Below are 17,075 nucleotides of genomic sequence, written 5' to 3'. Positions count from 1 at the left end.
TTGGTCCATCTCACCCAGTACCGCCAACTCTTGACTCGGCAGATCTTCAGCATTTCCTGATGGGAGTCTTCCCCAGCCCTAGCCTCAGCAACGATGCTGCCAGGAACGGGACTCGGGACTTCTGAACACGCGCAGAGCCAATTATGAGAATCTCTCCTCCTCTATTTCTACCCTACTGGGAGGAAGGCTTCTGAGAAAGACCATACCTGGCCCCACACGTGTGGTTGAGGAATTCACACACACTCACACACGTAGCTACCTTGGTGGCTCACTGGGTCTGTGAAGGGCCCCCTGCGCCTCTTGGATCTTTAAGCCTAAGCTAGCCACATGCAAGCAGTTTCCTCACGTCTGAAAGGAGCATAAAGAGTGGCTGATCTCATTGGGTTGTTTGCTTTGCAGTCCCTCAGTGACTTCAGTGCAATTGCACTCCCAGCACTTGCCATGAAACCAAACGAGTGAAGGGCTGAACTTCAGAGCGATGCACAGGTGGAAGCCCTCCACAAGGGACAAGAAATCAAGGCAGGAAGGCAGCCAGGCTCAGCAACCTGCTGGGAAACAAGATTCCATAGATTTCTAAAAAAAATAAAATCTTTTTTTGTTTGTGAATTCAAATTCAGGTAAATTTCTGCAAATCTCTAAAGAAAAAAAAGAAAAAATGTAAAGCATAAACCCCTGCTAATTGGGTAAGAGGCACTTTTTCAAGTGGGTGCTCCTTTTTTTAGCAGGGGGAGAGTAACTGGCCCACCTCACCCCAGCATTGTCTGTTCTAGTGGCTGCCTGCTGGTATTCATTTGCATCTTTTTAGATTGTGAGCCCTTTTGGGACAGGGAGCCATTTAGTTATTTGATTCTTCTCTGTAAACCGCTTCGTGAACTTTTAGTTGAAAAGCGGTATATAAATACTGTTAATAATAATAGTAATAATAGTAATAATAATAATAATAATAATAATAATAATAATAATAATAATAATAATAATAATAATAATATTAAAAGCAAAAAAATGAAAGCAATTAGCAGCCCAGTCCTAGCCACCATCATCCATGTTATTGCATGCAGCTGCACCAATGGAGCTCATGCCACATGCTGTGGCGCACATGAGGGGAAACCAGAAGGCTAACCAGAGATAGGAAAAAAATATGTATTACTTACTTCTGGTAGGTCTCCTGGCTGTCTTCCACCCCTTCCCTACCCCAAAATGCTCTGAGCACCCCCTCCCTGCCCTTGACACACCCCCACCACTGAACTACCGGGGTGGGTGCAGCTTGGGCTTTGCAGCAACAGGTGTATAGTCACACTTTGCATCAGGGCTGCAAAGGGCATCAGGGCAGCAACATCATGTAGCAGAAGATATGCTGGCAGAGAAGACCCACAGGACTGGGCCGTAATACTTTCAATAAAGTAAGTACTATAACAGCCCAGTCCTAATCAACTTTTCAGTGCGGATGTGACTGTGCCAACAGGGTGCAAACGCTGCCTTATTTGGGAGGGGCGGAGCAGTCAAAGAAGCCTCCCCAAGGTAAGGGAATAATTGTTTCCTTACCTCAAGACTGCACCGTGGCTGCATCAGAGCAGGAAAGTTGGTTAGGATTGCGCTGAAAGTTATCTATAAGGCATGTCTGCGTTGTTGTTGTTTTTTAATACTTCAATTCCACTCCCCAAGCTAAGAATTTTTAAAACTGCCACATTTCAAGTGAAAGGTGAGCTTTTAAACTGTAAGGCAACTGTGGGCAAAAGTGGATTGGGATCTATGGTAGATCTCTGGATGAACTGAAGAAGATCAGGAAGGATTCAGATAACTTCCAACTGTTTAACACAGCAACAACAAAAAGATGTCCCTCCTCCTCAAAATTAGGCCATAGGATTTAGAACATCAGAAGTGCTCTCCTGGATCAGGCCAAAGGTCCATCTAGTCCAGTTTCCTGTGTCTCACATGACCCACCAGGTGGCTCAGATTGCGCACAAGAGAACAAGATACCTGTGTCCTGTAGCCACTCCCTTGCATCTGGCATTCAGAGAGAGGCTGCTTCTAGGACCCGGAGGTTGTGTTTAGTCATCATTGGGTCATGTCACCACATAATGCATAACCTGTCATTTTACACACTCAGAGGTTTATAACTGGCAAATTATAATAGTACAACTTTAACTCTTAGCAGCTAAGATCAGAAGAGGAGAGGCTAATGCCAGTCAGTGACCACAGCATCCAGCTAATGGTGGCCGAGAGCCTTCAGCAATGTGCAGGGATGGAGGGAGGCAGCCTTAGAGAGTGGACCCTCACATGATGATAAGGATGCTACAAGTGTGTCCCTGTTCAAACCTGCAATGTGGTGGGGCTTGGCTGCTCCCAGTTTCAAATGTCCCTAAGCAAGCACTATCCCTTGTGCCATCGGATTTAAGGAGCATCATCAGCTGTGACTATTCATCACTGGAACCTATGACTGGGGTGGAAGGGGATCGCATCAGGGGACAGACAATGGCACTGCCTGTGCAAGAGGGCAGAGTGCTGACAATAACATTCTTGTTTTTCCTCCCCCTCGATGAATTCAGCTCCATTGTAGCATTCGCCTCATATTTCTTCCTGCAGAAGGGGGTGCACAAAGGCCTCCCAGAATGCACGCTTATATACAACACACACACACACACACACACCCTACTTACTGATGTAGGATGCAAATAGGCTTTCCTGCCTAGGCTAAAGCTGCAGTTTGCAACACAGAAGGGCTTCACAGCTCTTGTGGCTTCTGCCATTTGTAAGCACTTATATCAGGCGTTTGCTCCAGATTCTCAGGTCATAAATACTCGGATAACCAGATAATCAGGGAGGGAAGCTTTCCTCACAGCAGGACATAACTACAACATAGCTTAGAGTCAGTGACCAAGGGCTTCAGATAGACAACAGAGCAGGAGAAAGCAAGGACGGCAGAAGCCAAACAACCTATTTCGTCTTCAGACTTGACTATGCCTCCTTCTTGTTCCACGCAAGCATGCAGCTCCAATAAGACTCGCCATATGCTCCTCTCATAAAATCATGAAGTTTGGGAAAGAGACCAAAGAACCACCTGGCATCACCCACCTACCGACCAGGCAAGTCCATCCTCCCACCAGACCTTGCAAATGAAGCTACACAGACCCTGACAAGGTGTAAGCCGAGAGAACAGGTGAGTCAGAAAGAGGTGCCAGCAGAGCACCAGCTCCAACCGACTTGTGCAAGTGAGCAGGCCACATGCAGGAGGAGAAACCCTGAACAAGTGGACTCTCAGCAAGGTTTCTTTCCCACCTCAAACATGAAAATTAGTTATTCCCATCATTACAGCAGGAAGTACAACTATTGCCCTGGCACAGTGGAATTCACCTGGTGTCCCCTTCCCCATTGTAAGAGAAAGCGGCAGAGTCCAACATAGCCTGGCTGAGATAGCTAGAAACCCATGCCTTTGAGACTGTACTTTGGACTCTCTTCGCTCTACCTTGTGCCCCAATGCTGCTGCAGATCTAAACATCAGCTCTACCTGCAGGTCATTTGTCCAGAGTTCATCTGTGTGACGCTTCAAACTGTTATTGCTTATTTGTCCAGTCACAGGTTGGTTTTCACATGGTAGACATTTCTGCTGAATGCACCTGCGCAGCCTATGGAACCCTGGCTGTCAGAATCAGGTTTGCAGAGTTCTATACAGCTGCATGGCAGGGGTCTTAACCCAGGCAGGCAGCAAAGTTTTTCCTAATGTGTGGGATGGGGGAAGCTGAGTTATCCTTAAGGGTATAGTACAGAGTTATTTCACTGTGCCTGACTACCAGATAGGAGTCACATAGGGACTGGTTCAAGACATTTTTCAGCTGTGTTTCAGTTCCTGACACTCAGGATAGCTGAATGAAGTTCACCCCAAGGTAGTTTAAGTTTGGCGAACTGTGCCTCCATCTCTCCAACTGCACCCTCCAAGGTTGACTTTGTCATGAATACACAACATCAGGCACAAGCTGGGCAATCTGTTCTAAAACTGGCTTGTGGTACGGCCTGATAAGGCAATTATTTCATTTTGCATCTCTGCTGTTTTGCAACTAATTTATTAAGATAATTGGTTTGATAGTGTGAGCCTCCAGCCTGCATAAATACCTGACAAGCTACCTTGCTATTTCATTCCCTTATCATGCTGTGAGCCGATCTTTCCACATCCTGACCTGCAGAGTTTTCTTAAGTTTTCTCTCTCTCCAGTTCCTTCAACCAACCAGAGAGGGGAGGCTGTCAAGACAGTCAGCGCATCTGCCATATCAAAGATGCGTCTTTATCAAGGGCAGGAAGCCTGTTTAAAGCAGACTTCAGTGAGGCTGTGACATGCATAAGACTGCCAGACAAAGGCTGTGGCATACATTTCATGGAGAAAATCCCACTTTACTAGGTTAATGGTTTAGGAAAGGGCTGTAGCTCAGCGCCGGAGTCCATGCTTGGCATGCAGCGTTCAATCCACCAATGTTCCCAGTTCATATCATCTCAAGTAGCGGGGCTGCAGGGAAAAACGTTTGCCAGAAACCCTGGAGAGCCACTGTCCATCAGAACAGACAATACTGAACAAAATTGACCAACTGTCTGACTCAGTAAGCAGCAACTTCATATTGATCTATGAAAAAGTCCCAGTGGCGCTCAAAGGCTGAGTCCAGTAAGAAACAGCAGTCGATTTGTCATGAGCACCATCAGAGAGATTTGACCCACTCCCAACTGGTGGCTAATTAGCAGTGCATGATTAAGCGCCTGTTTGGGGACTGTCACTTTCCAGAGGGGCCAATAAGGGCCCAGGCAAATACTTTCATGTTTTTGCCATTATCATTTTGGCCTTAAGCTGCTTTAGGAGGGGAAATGTGGATATAAATCTTTTTAATTAGGTAAACAAGTGGCAGAAGGGCATTGTAGCAGATGAGGGCATAAATCACATTGGAAGATGTGCTAGAGGGTGAGCCTGTGATTGCATGGTTGATCATACGGTGCTTGGGTATTTGCATCCTGGATGATGGTGTCCTGGTCAAATGCATCCCAATCATGGGCACCCCTGGACATTCACATCTGGTTTTTTTGTTTGTTTTTAAATCTCAGTTATTTGCATTCCACTATAGCTGGGCAACAAACTATAACTGGGCACCAACCCCATGTTATATATCCTAAGCCTCTTATCCCAACCCTAACACCAACACTACCTTGGCATTTTAGAAATTAAAAAGTACATCTAATATGTACATATTTTGGGACATGTACACATATAATACATATATTAGGACACAAATGTTCAGGGCGCAGAAAGAACAGAAGCAAATGTCGAATACTGGGATGCTTTTGACTGGGACACAGTTGTCCAGGATCCAGTGGTTCTGTCACTTGATCAGGCAATCTGTTCTTGCCCATGTGCAACAGATGCTAATAATTGGTGTGACTCCACTCCACAATTATATTGTCTCAGAAGCACAAGGCATTCTTCTCCCCACAAAAGCATTGAAATCCTGGCCCCTGAATTGGCTCAGAGTCTTCAAGCCTTACATTAATACACACACCCCAAAAGGAACAGAGAGTTTGTTGAGCAGTTCAGATGTGGCAGGGACCATTCCTGATACAATCCGATGGATTTGCGTGTCTTCTTCTAAAGGGCTGTGCTGTCAGGCCAGCAAGGTTCAGCATAGCACTAAGCACTTCTGAAGGATTCCACTAAAAGTGTCACCTGAACCATTTTGGACCTCCAGTCGGAAAAACTGTGAAGAGCCATGGCCTGTGTCTTCCTAGACACCCCCCCCCCCCCCTCAGCATCCTGTGGCTGTTGGCCTCTGCTCTTTGCCCAGGTTTGGCTTGAATGAGGCTTTGATTCCCACACAGCTGGGCCAGTGGACTTTCACTAAGATGGCCCCAATCCTGGATGTTCTGCTGTGCCAACACCATCATTGGAGGCAGAGGCTTTTGTGCAAGTTCACCTCGTGCCCAAGCAGACCATGGGATAGGATTCCAGGGTCAGAAGAGCATTCACTCCCTGGACTAAGAGAAACTGTGATGGGGAGGAGGGTGTTTCTGTGTCAGGAGCTGCTTAGTGAGAACTTCTTCCTTTCTCTTTGTCTGGTGGCACTGAATGGTGTCAAGCAGCATCGTGGCCAAATACCAGGAAGAACCACTTCCTTTCCCCTACATGACATAAGCAGGAATTAGATTTCTTGCACTCACTGTTTCAGCCAGCAAATGGACAATAAGCAGCAAGGAGAAGCTTGCTGGATGCCAGTCAACACCTGCAACCACCTGTCTCCCATTCCTGATGAAAGAGTGTTGAGTTTCAAAACAATATTGTGGCTGCTCACTGGACCTTGTCTAGTTTCATTTGCAAGTGACCACATCTGCCCTGTATGTATTTGAGTCTTTGGAAAGGTCTGCCCCAACTGTGGGGGACCCTTCCTGACTCCTGCCAGGCCAGAACAGCCCTTCCCAAAAAACTCTGCTCACTGATTCCCTTGTCTCTGGTGGGGGCTTCTAGTTTCTACCTTTGGGAGACTTTGGGAGTTGGGGCTTTCTGGGTCCGTGGGACAATTCCCCAGGCAACGTCCGCACCCTCATCCTCACTCCCAGGATTTCCCTGGAATCTCGGGGAAGGAGATTCTGGAGAACAGAAATCGACCCGAGCAGCCAGGCTCGCTTGCCACCGCCACCCCCCACTCCATCCAGACCCCGATTACTTGCAGACCGCCAAGCAGCCCCACACCAGCAATGGAGAGGCCAACACCGAGGAAGTCAGCCCACTGCTGCCCCGAAGCCCCCTTCCACTCGAAACAGCCCGCAGCCTCCCGCCTGCCGCAGCAGTCGTTTCAGCACCGCGGACAGAGGCGGGGACGCCAAAGGGCGGCCAGCCGCGCTCCGGGCAGCATCTCCTGGCGTCGCCCGGCAACGGCTGGGGGCTGCTGGCGACCCGCCTCTTCCACCTGGACAGGTACCTGCCGAGGCCCGGCCCAGGTGAGCGGCGCAGGCGGGCTGCCTCTCCCTGCCCCAACTCCTCCCAGGGCAGAACTTTTCTCCCTTCCCTCCGCGCATCTCTCCGGACCCCCCCCCCATCCTTTTGTTCCTGCGCCCGGCCTCTTCCCCGCAACTCTCCCGCTCCCCGCCCCGCCCGAGCGAGGCACTCACAGGTCAGACGCGGCCGGCTGGTACTGCTGGCTCCGGCAGAGGATGGAGTGTCCGCAAGCCTGGCCCATCGCTCCGCATCCTCGCCAGCCCCGCCACGAGGAGGGAGCCCCGCTCCGGGAGGTGCCCGCGGAGCGCCTCTCTGCTCCGCCGGGCTCCGGGAGGGAGTTGGAGGTCTGAGGCTGTCGCGGAGCCCGATGCAGGTTGCCGGAGCACGCGGGGGGGGGGGGGAGCGAGCGCGCCGAGCGCGAGAGCGAGAGCATGCATGTGCGGGGCGTGGACGAGCGGGCGGGGAGCCCTCCTGGGCCCACCTCCTGCTCGGCTGTGTGGCGGCGCTTCTTGGGGCTGCCAAAGGGGGGGAGGGGTCGGCACAAGCTGGGCCACTCACATGCCGAGGGGTCCTGATGCAGGCATGAAACCCACAGTGTGGCACATGCACGAGGCCAGGCCCCTCCAGAGCTGCAGCGTCCCCAGAGCCCAGCCCCACAACCAGGGCTCAGCCCTGCAGCAGATGAAGCCACAGTTGGAGCAAGGGACCGTTCCCGAGCCTCCGGGCCGCCTCTCCGAAAGGCTGGGCGAGGCCTTCCCGTAGTCTCCAGCCTTGGCACCCTTCTTCTTGGCCAGCAATTCACCCAGGGATGCAGGAGCTGGGAAGCAGCGCCTGCCTTGCAAGGTCAGAAGGGGGGGCGCTCAGTCTGGGACAGAAATACTGGAGCAAACCCTGGAGAGCAAGAAGACAGGCTCTGATGTGTTCAGGGCAGGTGCAACCATCTGTGCCTGCAACAAATTCTTCTCCTGAACAGGGACACTTTTGCACCTCATTCGTTTACAGCAGTTGCAGCTCAGAGCCAGCCCACCCCCCACACACACACTACTCCCCCCCCACTTCAGCCCCCTTGCACTTTGGCTTCTGCCACTGCCCCCTTGTCTTTTTCCCCTAGGCACTGCAGGTTGCTGCTGGGGCCTTCCTGCTGCCCTCCTCTTCCTGGCGCCTCAGATCCTGTTGGAACCCTCTCCCCATCCCAGCAGGAAGCACACCCTTGTCACAGACCCTGCCTGCCCTGGGCCCCTCTCGCCAAGAATGGCTAATCACGCTCATGAGCCAGTCGGTCGATCCGGGGCTGCTGTTCCGCTGCTGAAATCGCTCCGGCTATTATTAGCTGGGCGCACGTTGGTAATTTAATTCGTGCGGGTTTTTGCATCCTTACAATGGAGGAGAGGAGAGAGAGGGAAGGAGCCGCTGCTGCGCCTGGTAATCCATTTCTTTGCTGGCAGCCGGAAAGCAGGGCAGGAGCCTCGAACCGGGTCAGGGGCATCTCTCCACACAAAAGAGCACCAGAGGGGAAAAATCAGCTGGGGGGAGATCCAGGCCACCTCTGAGAAGCGCAACTTGCAATGACAACCAGGGACGCACACGGGGAAAAGAATCAGGCTTCTCCTGCCACTGTGAGAGCCGGGCCTCCTCCAAGGTGTCAGGCACTTCTGGAGATGACACAACACCTTCCCTGAGTCAACCCCTGCAGTTTTTTTTCCTAATTCTTGTCTATGTCTCACTCTGATCTGCAAACCGATGACGCTCCAGCCTTTTCCTAGCACCCTCCTGACTACAGCAGCTGTGCCTTGACTGATGGAGCTCAGGGTTCTGCAGAACCTTCTCAACACTCTTGGAGACCTCAGAGCACCTCCGGATCTCATATTGATCTGCTTGCTTGCTCTCTTGCCCCCTCCCCAGACCTGGGCAAGGATATGCTCAGCCAACCAGTCTTGACCCCTAAGGGATGTCTATATGGGAGAAGGTGGGCCTCAGACACTCTGGCCCCAAACCATTAAGGGCTTTAAAGGTTAAAACCAGCACCTTGAATTGGGCCTGGAAACAAACCAGCAGCCATGCTGCTGCCAGAGCAATGGTCCAGCAGAACTGAATTGCAGAGCTCCTACAACCACACATTTTTATGTCCACATAAGAAGGAGCATAACCACAGCAAAACGATACCTCCAATCCCCAGCTCAGCCAACCATCCCAGAAGGGCACCATGGTTGATGGTGTCAGATTCACTGAGAGATCCCGCAGGACCAACAGGGGTGTATTGCTCAGGCCAGTCTGCAGCACAGGTCATCAAGCACGAAGACCAAGGCTGACTATGTCCCAAAGACCAACCTGTAGCCAGATTGATAGAGATACAGATATCAGCTTCCTCTGGAAGCCTCTGGAGTTGGACTTTGCTGCCTGCTCAACCATCAGTAGTATGGCCACACCTGGAATACTGTGTTCAATTCTGATCATCTCATCTTGAAAAGGACATCGTGGTACTAGAAAAGGTGCAGAAGAGAGCAACTAAAATGATTACTGGGCTGGGGCACCTCCCTTATGAGGAAAGACCACAGCATTTGAGGCTCTTCAGTCTAGAAAAGATGTGCCGGGGGGGGGGGACGACACATGGTTGAGACACTCCAAAGGGATGGATAGAGTGGATAGGCGGATGCTCTTTTCCCTCTCACGAAACACAAGAACTGGGGGCATCCATTAAAATTGAGTATCAGAAGGGTTAGAACAGACAAAAGAAAATATTTATTTACACAGTATGTAATTAGTCTGTGGAACACCTTGCCACAGGACATGGTAATAGCAGATGCCTTTAGAAGGGAATTGGATAGATGTCTGGAGGAAACCCTCATCACAGGTTACAAGCCATGATGGGTATGTGCAGTCTGAGATTAGCTGGTCGCTCCTCATGAGGACTGGGTAGGAATTTTTTTTCTGCCATCTGAATTGGCCGTGGATGGCAGTTTTTTCACCTACCCCAGACTGGCAAGGACGAGAAGGTCTGTTCAGTAGTTTCATGCGTTAAAAGTTAGTCACCTGTGTTTAATAAAGTGGTCCAAATTAAGCCCAAGTGCAGTCTGGTGTCTTTGCTGGGTAGTGCGAGGGTAAATAGAAGCCAAAGTATCTTGCAATTTGGTGTGCTCCCTGAGGCATCTGGTGGGCCACTGTGAGATACAGGAAGCTGAACTAGATGGGCCCTGGGTCTGATCCAGAGGGATATTCTTGTGATACAGGCCAGAAATTATCTGAAACCATGGAGTCAAGGGAGGGTTTTTTAGGAGAGAGTGCATCATATTCAGCAGTAAAGGCAAAGCCCTCCTCCCTCAACAAGGGATTTACCACCTCCCCCACCCATTTGACCAATTCCCTCTTTGCTGATCTAATAAGCCATGCTGGGCAAGGATCTGAGGACACAGTGATGGATGTACACTCCAAAGGATTCTCTCCACTGCACAAGTCAGAAAAGACTTCCCAATAATAGGACGAGTAGACGCACTAGGGACATCAATTGCCCTGCCAACGTGGAGTCCAAGTCCTGAGGAATTTTATCTGCAAAGTGCTTAGCAAATTCATCACAGTGAGCCGATACATACTCCATGTCCCCATCCCCCCCCCCAAGCCAGACCAGGCAAGCTCAGTGCAACACACAAAAGCTAGCCGGGCAGCAATGGTGGCAGAAGAAAAAACCTTCGCTGCCACCACTGCCATGGAGCATGTCCTAGCTCTTGCCATTCACTATCAGATCTGCCACAACCCTTCCTCCCCCTGTTGCTACAAGGGTCTAACCTGTCACCTCACCACCTGCAGTTCCCCAGTAAACCAGGGAACAACTTGGCTCAGCAGCAGGACAGAGGTCGCTCAGGAGCCGTCTGCCCCACAGCTATAGCTGCTTTCTAGTTCCAGGGGTCAGATGGGCTGTGGATGAGCTACCAGCCTTGATGGCAGGAAAATCCTCCCCCTGAGCCCACAGGAAGTCGCCAGGCTCCAGGGGCCTTATAATTTGCCTCCTTGCCTCTGCAGAGGTGAGGGGCGGTCCCCAGTTTAAACCCCATGGGAAATGATCTGGCCATGACCAGGGAGAGAGACTCACCTCCTGCACCCTCCGATCACCCAAGTGCCTGGCAGTAAAGATCAGTTCTCAAATGTGTCCTGCTTCATGCATTGGGGCAGTTAGTAATTGGGACAGCCGTGGTTGTCCTGGCAGCCATCAGGGAGGCCATCCCGGAGGCCTTGGCATGAACACTGAGCTCCCTCTGGATCAGTAAGTGGGAAAACACCAACACCAAGATCACCCTGGCCAGCTCAGGAAGGGCAGGGCCTAGGAGAGGGGGGTAAAGGGGGTAATCTATACCCAGGCCCAGGGTCAAAAAGGGGGCCCAGGAGTCAAAGGAGGGGGCCCAGAAATTTCTATCTACTCAGATTTGTTGCCTGCATGGGATGCTGGAGACACTATCACAAGCGTGCAGCTGCAGCTATTGGCAGGCCATATACACTGGGCCGAGGAATGCGCACATGACACTTCTTAACACAGAGTCGAATCTGGAGGAAACTGGCCTGCTATAATAGCGCTTTGTCTTGTGGATCTGCTTACCATGAAAGAGTGTATTGGAGCTCAGGGACACAGCTGTGAGGCTGCAGCTGCTGCAGAAGCAAGTTTTGGTCCATGCAGGACACTTTCCATTCTAGGGGGAGCCTCAATATGATGATGCTGATTTTCTGCATGATTTTCTCGATTTAAAAGATTTTAGAGAGACTTAGGAGTGCGCTTGGTTTTCCGTCTTTCTGTATCTAACTGCCAATGGCACACGAGTGGGTAGACCTGAGCTCCAAAGACTATCCCAGCAGTCTCCACTCTCCCCCCATCCTGTTTTGCCCCTCCCTGCCCCATTCTGCTCATCTGACATCACCCCCTTCAGCTGTTTCACCCCTCCCCCTTTGCAAAGGGACCCAAAAGAAACTTTGTGCCCCCTGAGAAAATTGCTCTCAAAGACTCTGAGGCAGGGAGACTGTTGGGCAGTGTCATATCCGTGGCCAGGCCCACACCTCCTGCCAGCGGGCAGAGCTTCCTCTCGCGTGTTGAGGGCCCTCTCAAACTTACTGCACTGAGGAAGAAGACATCCAGTCCAGAAGAGAGGCTGAGATACTTGATTTAATGCGGTCAAGATTTTACATTCATGAGGGGGGCCTTGTGACGTCTCAAGGACTCCCCCAGCATACAGTCTTTAGGTTGTGCAATGGTGACTGGCCTGAGAGTTCCCTACTCCCTGGGAGGCTTCCTGCCTGAGGGCTGGGTCCAGGCTGTACTCACACCACTCTCCTACTCCTTAGGAGCCCCTTACTCCCGAGGAGGACCAGGTCTCTGGGGCTGGGCCCAGGCGACAAGCAGCAAGGCAGACAGCACACCAGCAGAATCCCCACTCTGACTCAGTCATTGAACACAATGCAGAGACATGCAAACCCACAAGCAGCTGGGCAGGGGAAGGGGAAGGACCTGATCCCTGATGCATGGTCTGGTCCCAAGCGTTTGATCCACTTGGCCACGCTGGTGGTTCTCAGACTGAAGAGAAGAATCGGTGGGGCATAATTCCCACAGAAACAGGGATGCCTTGTGACAACACCGGGAGATTCCTCCAAAGAGGGTGACTTGGCTCCCCTGTCCCAGTTGTGTGTCCTTTCTTCTTTCCCCCTCCCCACTCCATGACCAGTGATCAAAGTAAAAGCCACTCATGCTAATTCCTGCTCTTCCCACATTTAATGTCGTTTACTTTAATGATTTCACCCCCACTGCTTCCAAAGGTCAAGGAGGCTTCACAGCTAATGAACACAAGGTAACAAGTAATAGCAATTACTGGACAAAAATACAAGGAGTAAAAGAGCTCAGATAAGATCAGAGGAAGAGTAGCGTTAATCAGCCCCGAAGGAAGGCCTTGCAGTTTCCTCCTAATGCTACAAGGGAGGGCCGCTCCAGACCTCCTCAGGAAGCTCACACCAGGACTTTGGGGCAATGTTGGAAATGGCTGTTCTCCTCCCACCACTGACGGAACACGCCTGTTCTCATGACAGCTCCAGAGTGAGCAATCATAGGAAGGAAAGTGTTGCATGTGCATGAAGGTCTCTCACCCCACTTTCCTGCAGTTCTAGATTGCGTGCAAAGATCCCAATGACACACACGGCAGTTATACACACACGCCCATCACACAGACAGATGACAAAATGTGTGCAGAACTGCGCATGCCCACAATCCAGCACTTGGTGAACTAGCCTCAGTGCCCTTGAGGGCAAAGAGAGAACAGACCTCTTGGCTACTCAGACCAGGAGGTTGCGTGTCCCCAAAGCTTTGATGGGGGTCAGGGAATACCGCCTACCCGCTGGTGTTCATTTTCTTCCTGGGAGGGAGGAAAGAAAGAGGGACGTACAGGGTAGGGGAGGCAAGTGAAGCAGAGCTGCCCCTTTGAAAAGTAGTGCCGCCACCACGCAAGGCGCACAAGCTCTCACAACCCACACTCAGAGTACGTGGGTTGTGACTGCCTGTGCACTTCACACAGCCGCGGCACTTCTCGAAGGACTCCAGTGGGCTGGTTCTGTCTCACCTGCCTCCCCACCCACCACAAGTTCCTGCTCCCTCCCTTCTCTATCCACTTTTCTCCCTGTCTTGTAGTGTCAGAAAAACCCAGGGTCAGTCAATGGAACCATCTCACAGAAGTCCCTCTTTGCACACAAAGCACAGTCCCATTCATGGAACTCAGCCTCGCAACCTTGCTGATGGCCAGGAGTTAAGCTGGCTGGGAGGCAGGATGAGACAGACCTATAGACGAGTGATGAGCACGACGAGACCTATGAGTCGTGAAGGCAGTAGGGAACGTCCATGTCCAGAGGCAGTATCCTTTGGGGAGTGGCAAGGCTAAAGGAAGGCTATTCCATTTGTGTCCTGCTTGCAGGCTTCTTGGAGGCAGCTGGCTGTGAAAAGTAGGGCTCTGGCCTTTGGTCCAATCCAGCAGCAAAGACCAGGAAACTGATGTCTGAAGAGCAGGATAGGGTACCTTCCTCCAGCGATGGACAGCTCAATCCTACCCAAATTCCCACCTCCCACCGCCAATGCAGCTGCAATGCAGCGCCAATGTGCTGTATCTGCAGGAGGGGGGCAGTCACAAAGGTCTCATCAGAGTAAATGAACTTTGTTCACTTACCCTGAGGAAAGCGTCCACCACACATGCCAGCCCAATCCATTGATCAACTTCTGTTGTCTCCATCTCTCCCCCCCCCCCAATTCTGGAAAGATGCATATTTCTCCACTTGGCATAAAAACCCTATTCATACACTTCATTTCCCTATTCCTGAGCAAGGGTGATTTTCTGAAAATGGACACCAGTTGGTTGCAGTATATACGTGGCCCAAATGGACATCTGGATGGCTGTTCTGTGGGAGAGTTGCACTCCTTTTGTTCAATGTGGGCTGTCTGTGACTCTCTTTATAGCCCTCAGAATAAAGTTCTGTTTAGCTGTAAAGTGCAGATATTACAACCCAGCAGTGAAAAGCCTGAATGGAACAGAAACCAAGTTAGGCCTCTTCACGTTGAGGGGTTCACCTCCCCACTCCCTCTCCTGCAAATTTGCATTCTGTTATGTGAGGTCCCTAGTCCAGAGTAAAACCTCAAGGACTGCACATTCAGCACCCAGTAATGTCACCAAACTGCATGCAGTTATCCCTGGACATACCCTGAGAGCAGAACTAACAGCAAACTGCATGTCCTTAAGTGTGGCGTACCCAACAAGGAGCAGTATGTCATCCACTGACAAAATGTGATTGAATTCACATCTTGCGCTGAATAAAAGATGGTTGGGGGTGTGGGAGTTAAGCTCCTGCTGCTGCCATTCTGAAGACGCAGTTTTCAGCTTTAATGGCTTTATTTAAATTCCCTCAATTGATTTATATCTGGACTTTTTATCAGGCTGTTCAATTAGAAACCCTGCAGATAAGACAGCCCCTTCTAGTCAGGGACATGTGCTTTCCAGGTTCTCAGACTAACCTCTTCTTTGGCTAGAGCTGTTTCCAACTGGAGGCAGAAGGTCATTTCCAAGGCTTGGAATCTGTTTTCAGTGCCATAAGGGAGAGTCATAGAAGTGATAACAAAAAAAGACTGCATTTGTGCATGTGCAGAGACCCGGAACTAAAGTACCAGAACCAGGCCTCGCACGTATGGAATTAGGAAGAAATGCTCCCAGGCAGACCGAATCATTCCTTCATTCATGTTGCATCTTCCTTCATTTTGAAGTTAACACCGCCCTCTCCCAAGTTTGAGGATTATTATTATACCAATAAAATGTAACCTTGTGCATGTTCACATGCACGCATTCTCGGCATCACCTGGCAGGACAAAGTTCCAAACAACACAGTCCTGGAACAAGCTGGAATCGCTAGCATGTATGCACTGCTGAAACAGAGATGCCTGCGTTGGCTCGGTCATGTCGTGAGAATGGATGATGGCCGGATCCCAAAGGATCTCCTCTATGGAGAACTCGTGCAAGGAAAGCGCCCTACAGGTAGACCACAGCTGCGATACAAGGACATCTGCAAGAGGGATCTGAAGGCCTTAGGAGTGGACCTCAACAGGTGGGAAACCCTGGCCTCTGAGCAGCCCGCTTGGAGGCAGGCTGTGCAGCATGGCCTTTCCCAGTTTGAAGAGACACTTGGCCAACAGTCTGAGGCAAAGAGGCAAAGAAGGAAGGCCCATAGCCAGGGAGACAGACCAGGGACAGACTGCACTTGCTCCCAGTGTGGAAGGGATTGTCACTCCCGAATCGGCCTTTTCAGCCACACTAGACACTGTTCGAGAACCACCATTCGGAGCGCGATACCAGTCTTTCCAGACTGAAGGTTGCCAACAACTGTGCATGTTCAGTACCCACCTAATTTTCTTACCTATCCTGCTGCCAGCTTTGTCAGCATTGCAGTTTCTCTGGATGTGGTGGGCCCCTCCACCTCAGTTCTACCTGCACAGTCTTAGAGCAGGTGCTTGCAGTGGCACCAGAGCCACAGCAGAAACCCTTCTCAGAATCCTGCAAAATATTCCTGCTTGTACTGGCTTTGAGAACTATACCTCCCCTCTGGCACATGCTTCCCTGCTGTAATGGGAGGGCATGAGGTTGCATCAAGTCTGTGGTACTCACTTCCCCTGTGACATGTTTTCACTCTGTGATGGTGGCTGCAGGACCACAAGAGGCCCACAGCATTCCTCCCCCTCTAGTGGCTGTTGGGCAACAGGGTGGATGCGGCACGTTAGGGCACAGGATGCTGCGTTTCTCTGAAGATTGTTCTTTGACATTATAATGGTTGAGCCGCTGTCTGGAGCTGGAAGCTCACAGTCGAGCATAGAGCCTTCATCTACACAGCTTCACCTTCTTTCCTCAGATTGTCATTTCCCTGAACACCATGCCTCCTCCCTCCATCCCTCCCTTGGCACTTCTTCCCTATAACCGCCCTTCCTGAATTCCTTTGCCCTTGAATCCATGACATCCAGTTTAAGGCTTGCTCTTGACTTTGTTCCTTCAATCCTCAGCTTCCTCTGGCCTCTCCTTCCCAGTTCCAACTCCTCCTTTAGGCTTTTGTGACATCACTGCAACTCAACCAGTGGCGAAGAAGTGTTTTTCGAACAGCATATAACAGTCACTGTGTTTACTAATTCCTGTGTCTTTTTTCTTTCAGCACATACACAAAGTGACTAATCCGTGCAAATCTACATGGTCTGTACATCAGTTTGACATATCATTTGTGCTGCTATCGCCATGATGTGTCCTAAAACAGCATCCATGAAGAATCCCAGAGAACAGGATTCTCAAAAAACAAATACCCACCTTGGCTGTGGTCTGGATCCTGAGGCTTGGCAAATTGCACCCCTTGTCTCTTTGGCCATTAAAATGGGTAGATCCTAGTCACTGATTTTTCCTTCAGTCTGCCTACTGCAGTTCCCCTTTCTGTGGGGTTTGTTGCAAAATCTATGCATTTTTATTCTTGCAAATCCCATCCATTTTGGAGACTGCTGTGCTGTGCTTGGAATGTGTCACAAATGGCTATTTGTTAATCAGATCAAAATCCACATGACTGTTCCTAATCCAAGAAATAA

General features: G+C 50.6%; 1 protein-coding gene across 1 annotated transcript in view; it reads right to left on the bottom strand.

Annotated features, from left to right (window-relative positions):
• PDE2A (phosphodiesterase 2A) overlaps positions 1-7,202 on the bottom strand; it is a 294,371-nt gene extending 287,169 nt beyond the window's left edge. The window contains exon 1 of the mRNA XM_066619415.1: positions 7,135-7,202. Within this exon, the coding sequence (XP_066475512.1) occupies positions 7,135-7,202 (68 nt within the window). The remainder of the gene's footprint in view (positions 1-7,134) is intronic.
• Between the last annotated feature and the right edge of the window lie 9,873 nt (positions 7,203-17,075).

This window comes from Tiliqua scincoides, chromosome 3, assembly GCF_035046505.1.
Source record: "Tiliqua scincoides isolate rTilSci1 chromosome 3, rTilSci1.hap2, whole genome shotgun sequence".
In the NCBI taxonomy this organism is placed as follows: Eukaryota; Metazoa; Chordata; class Lepidosauria; order Squamata; family Scincidae; genus Tiliqua; species Tiliqua scincoides.
Note: the sequence above shows the minus strand (reverse complement) of the source record. Positions and strands in the feature narration are given on the sequence as shown.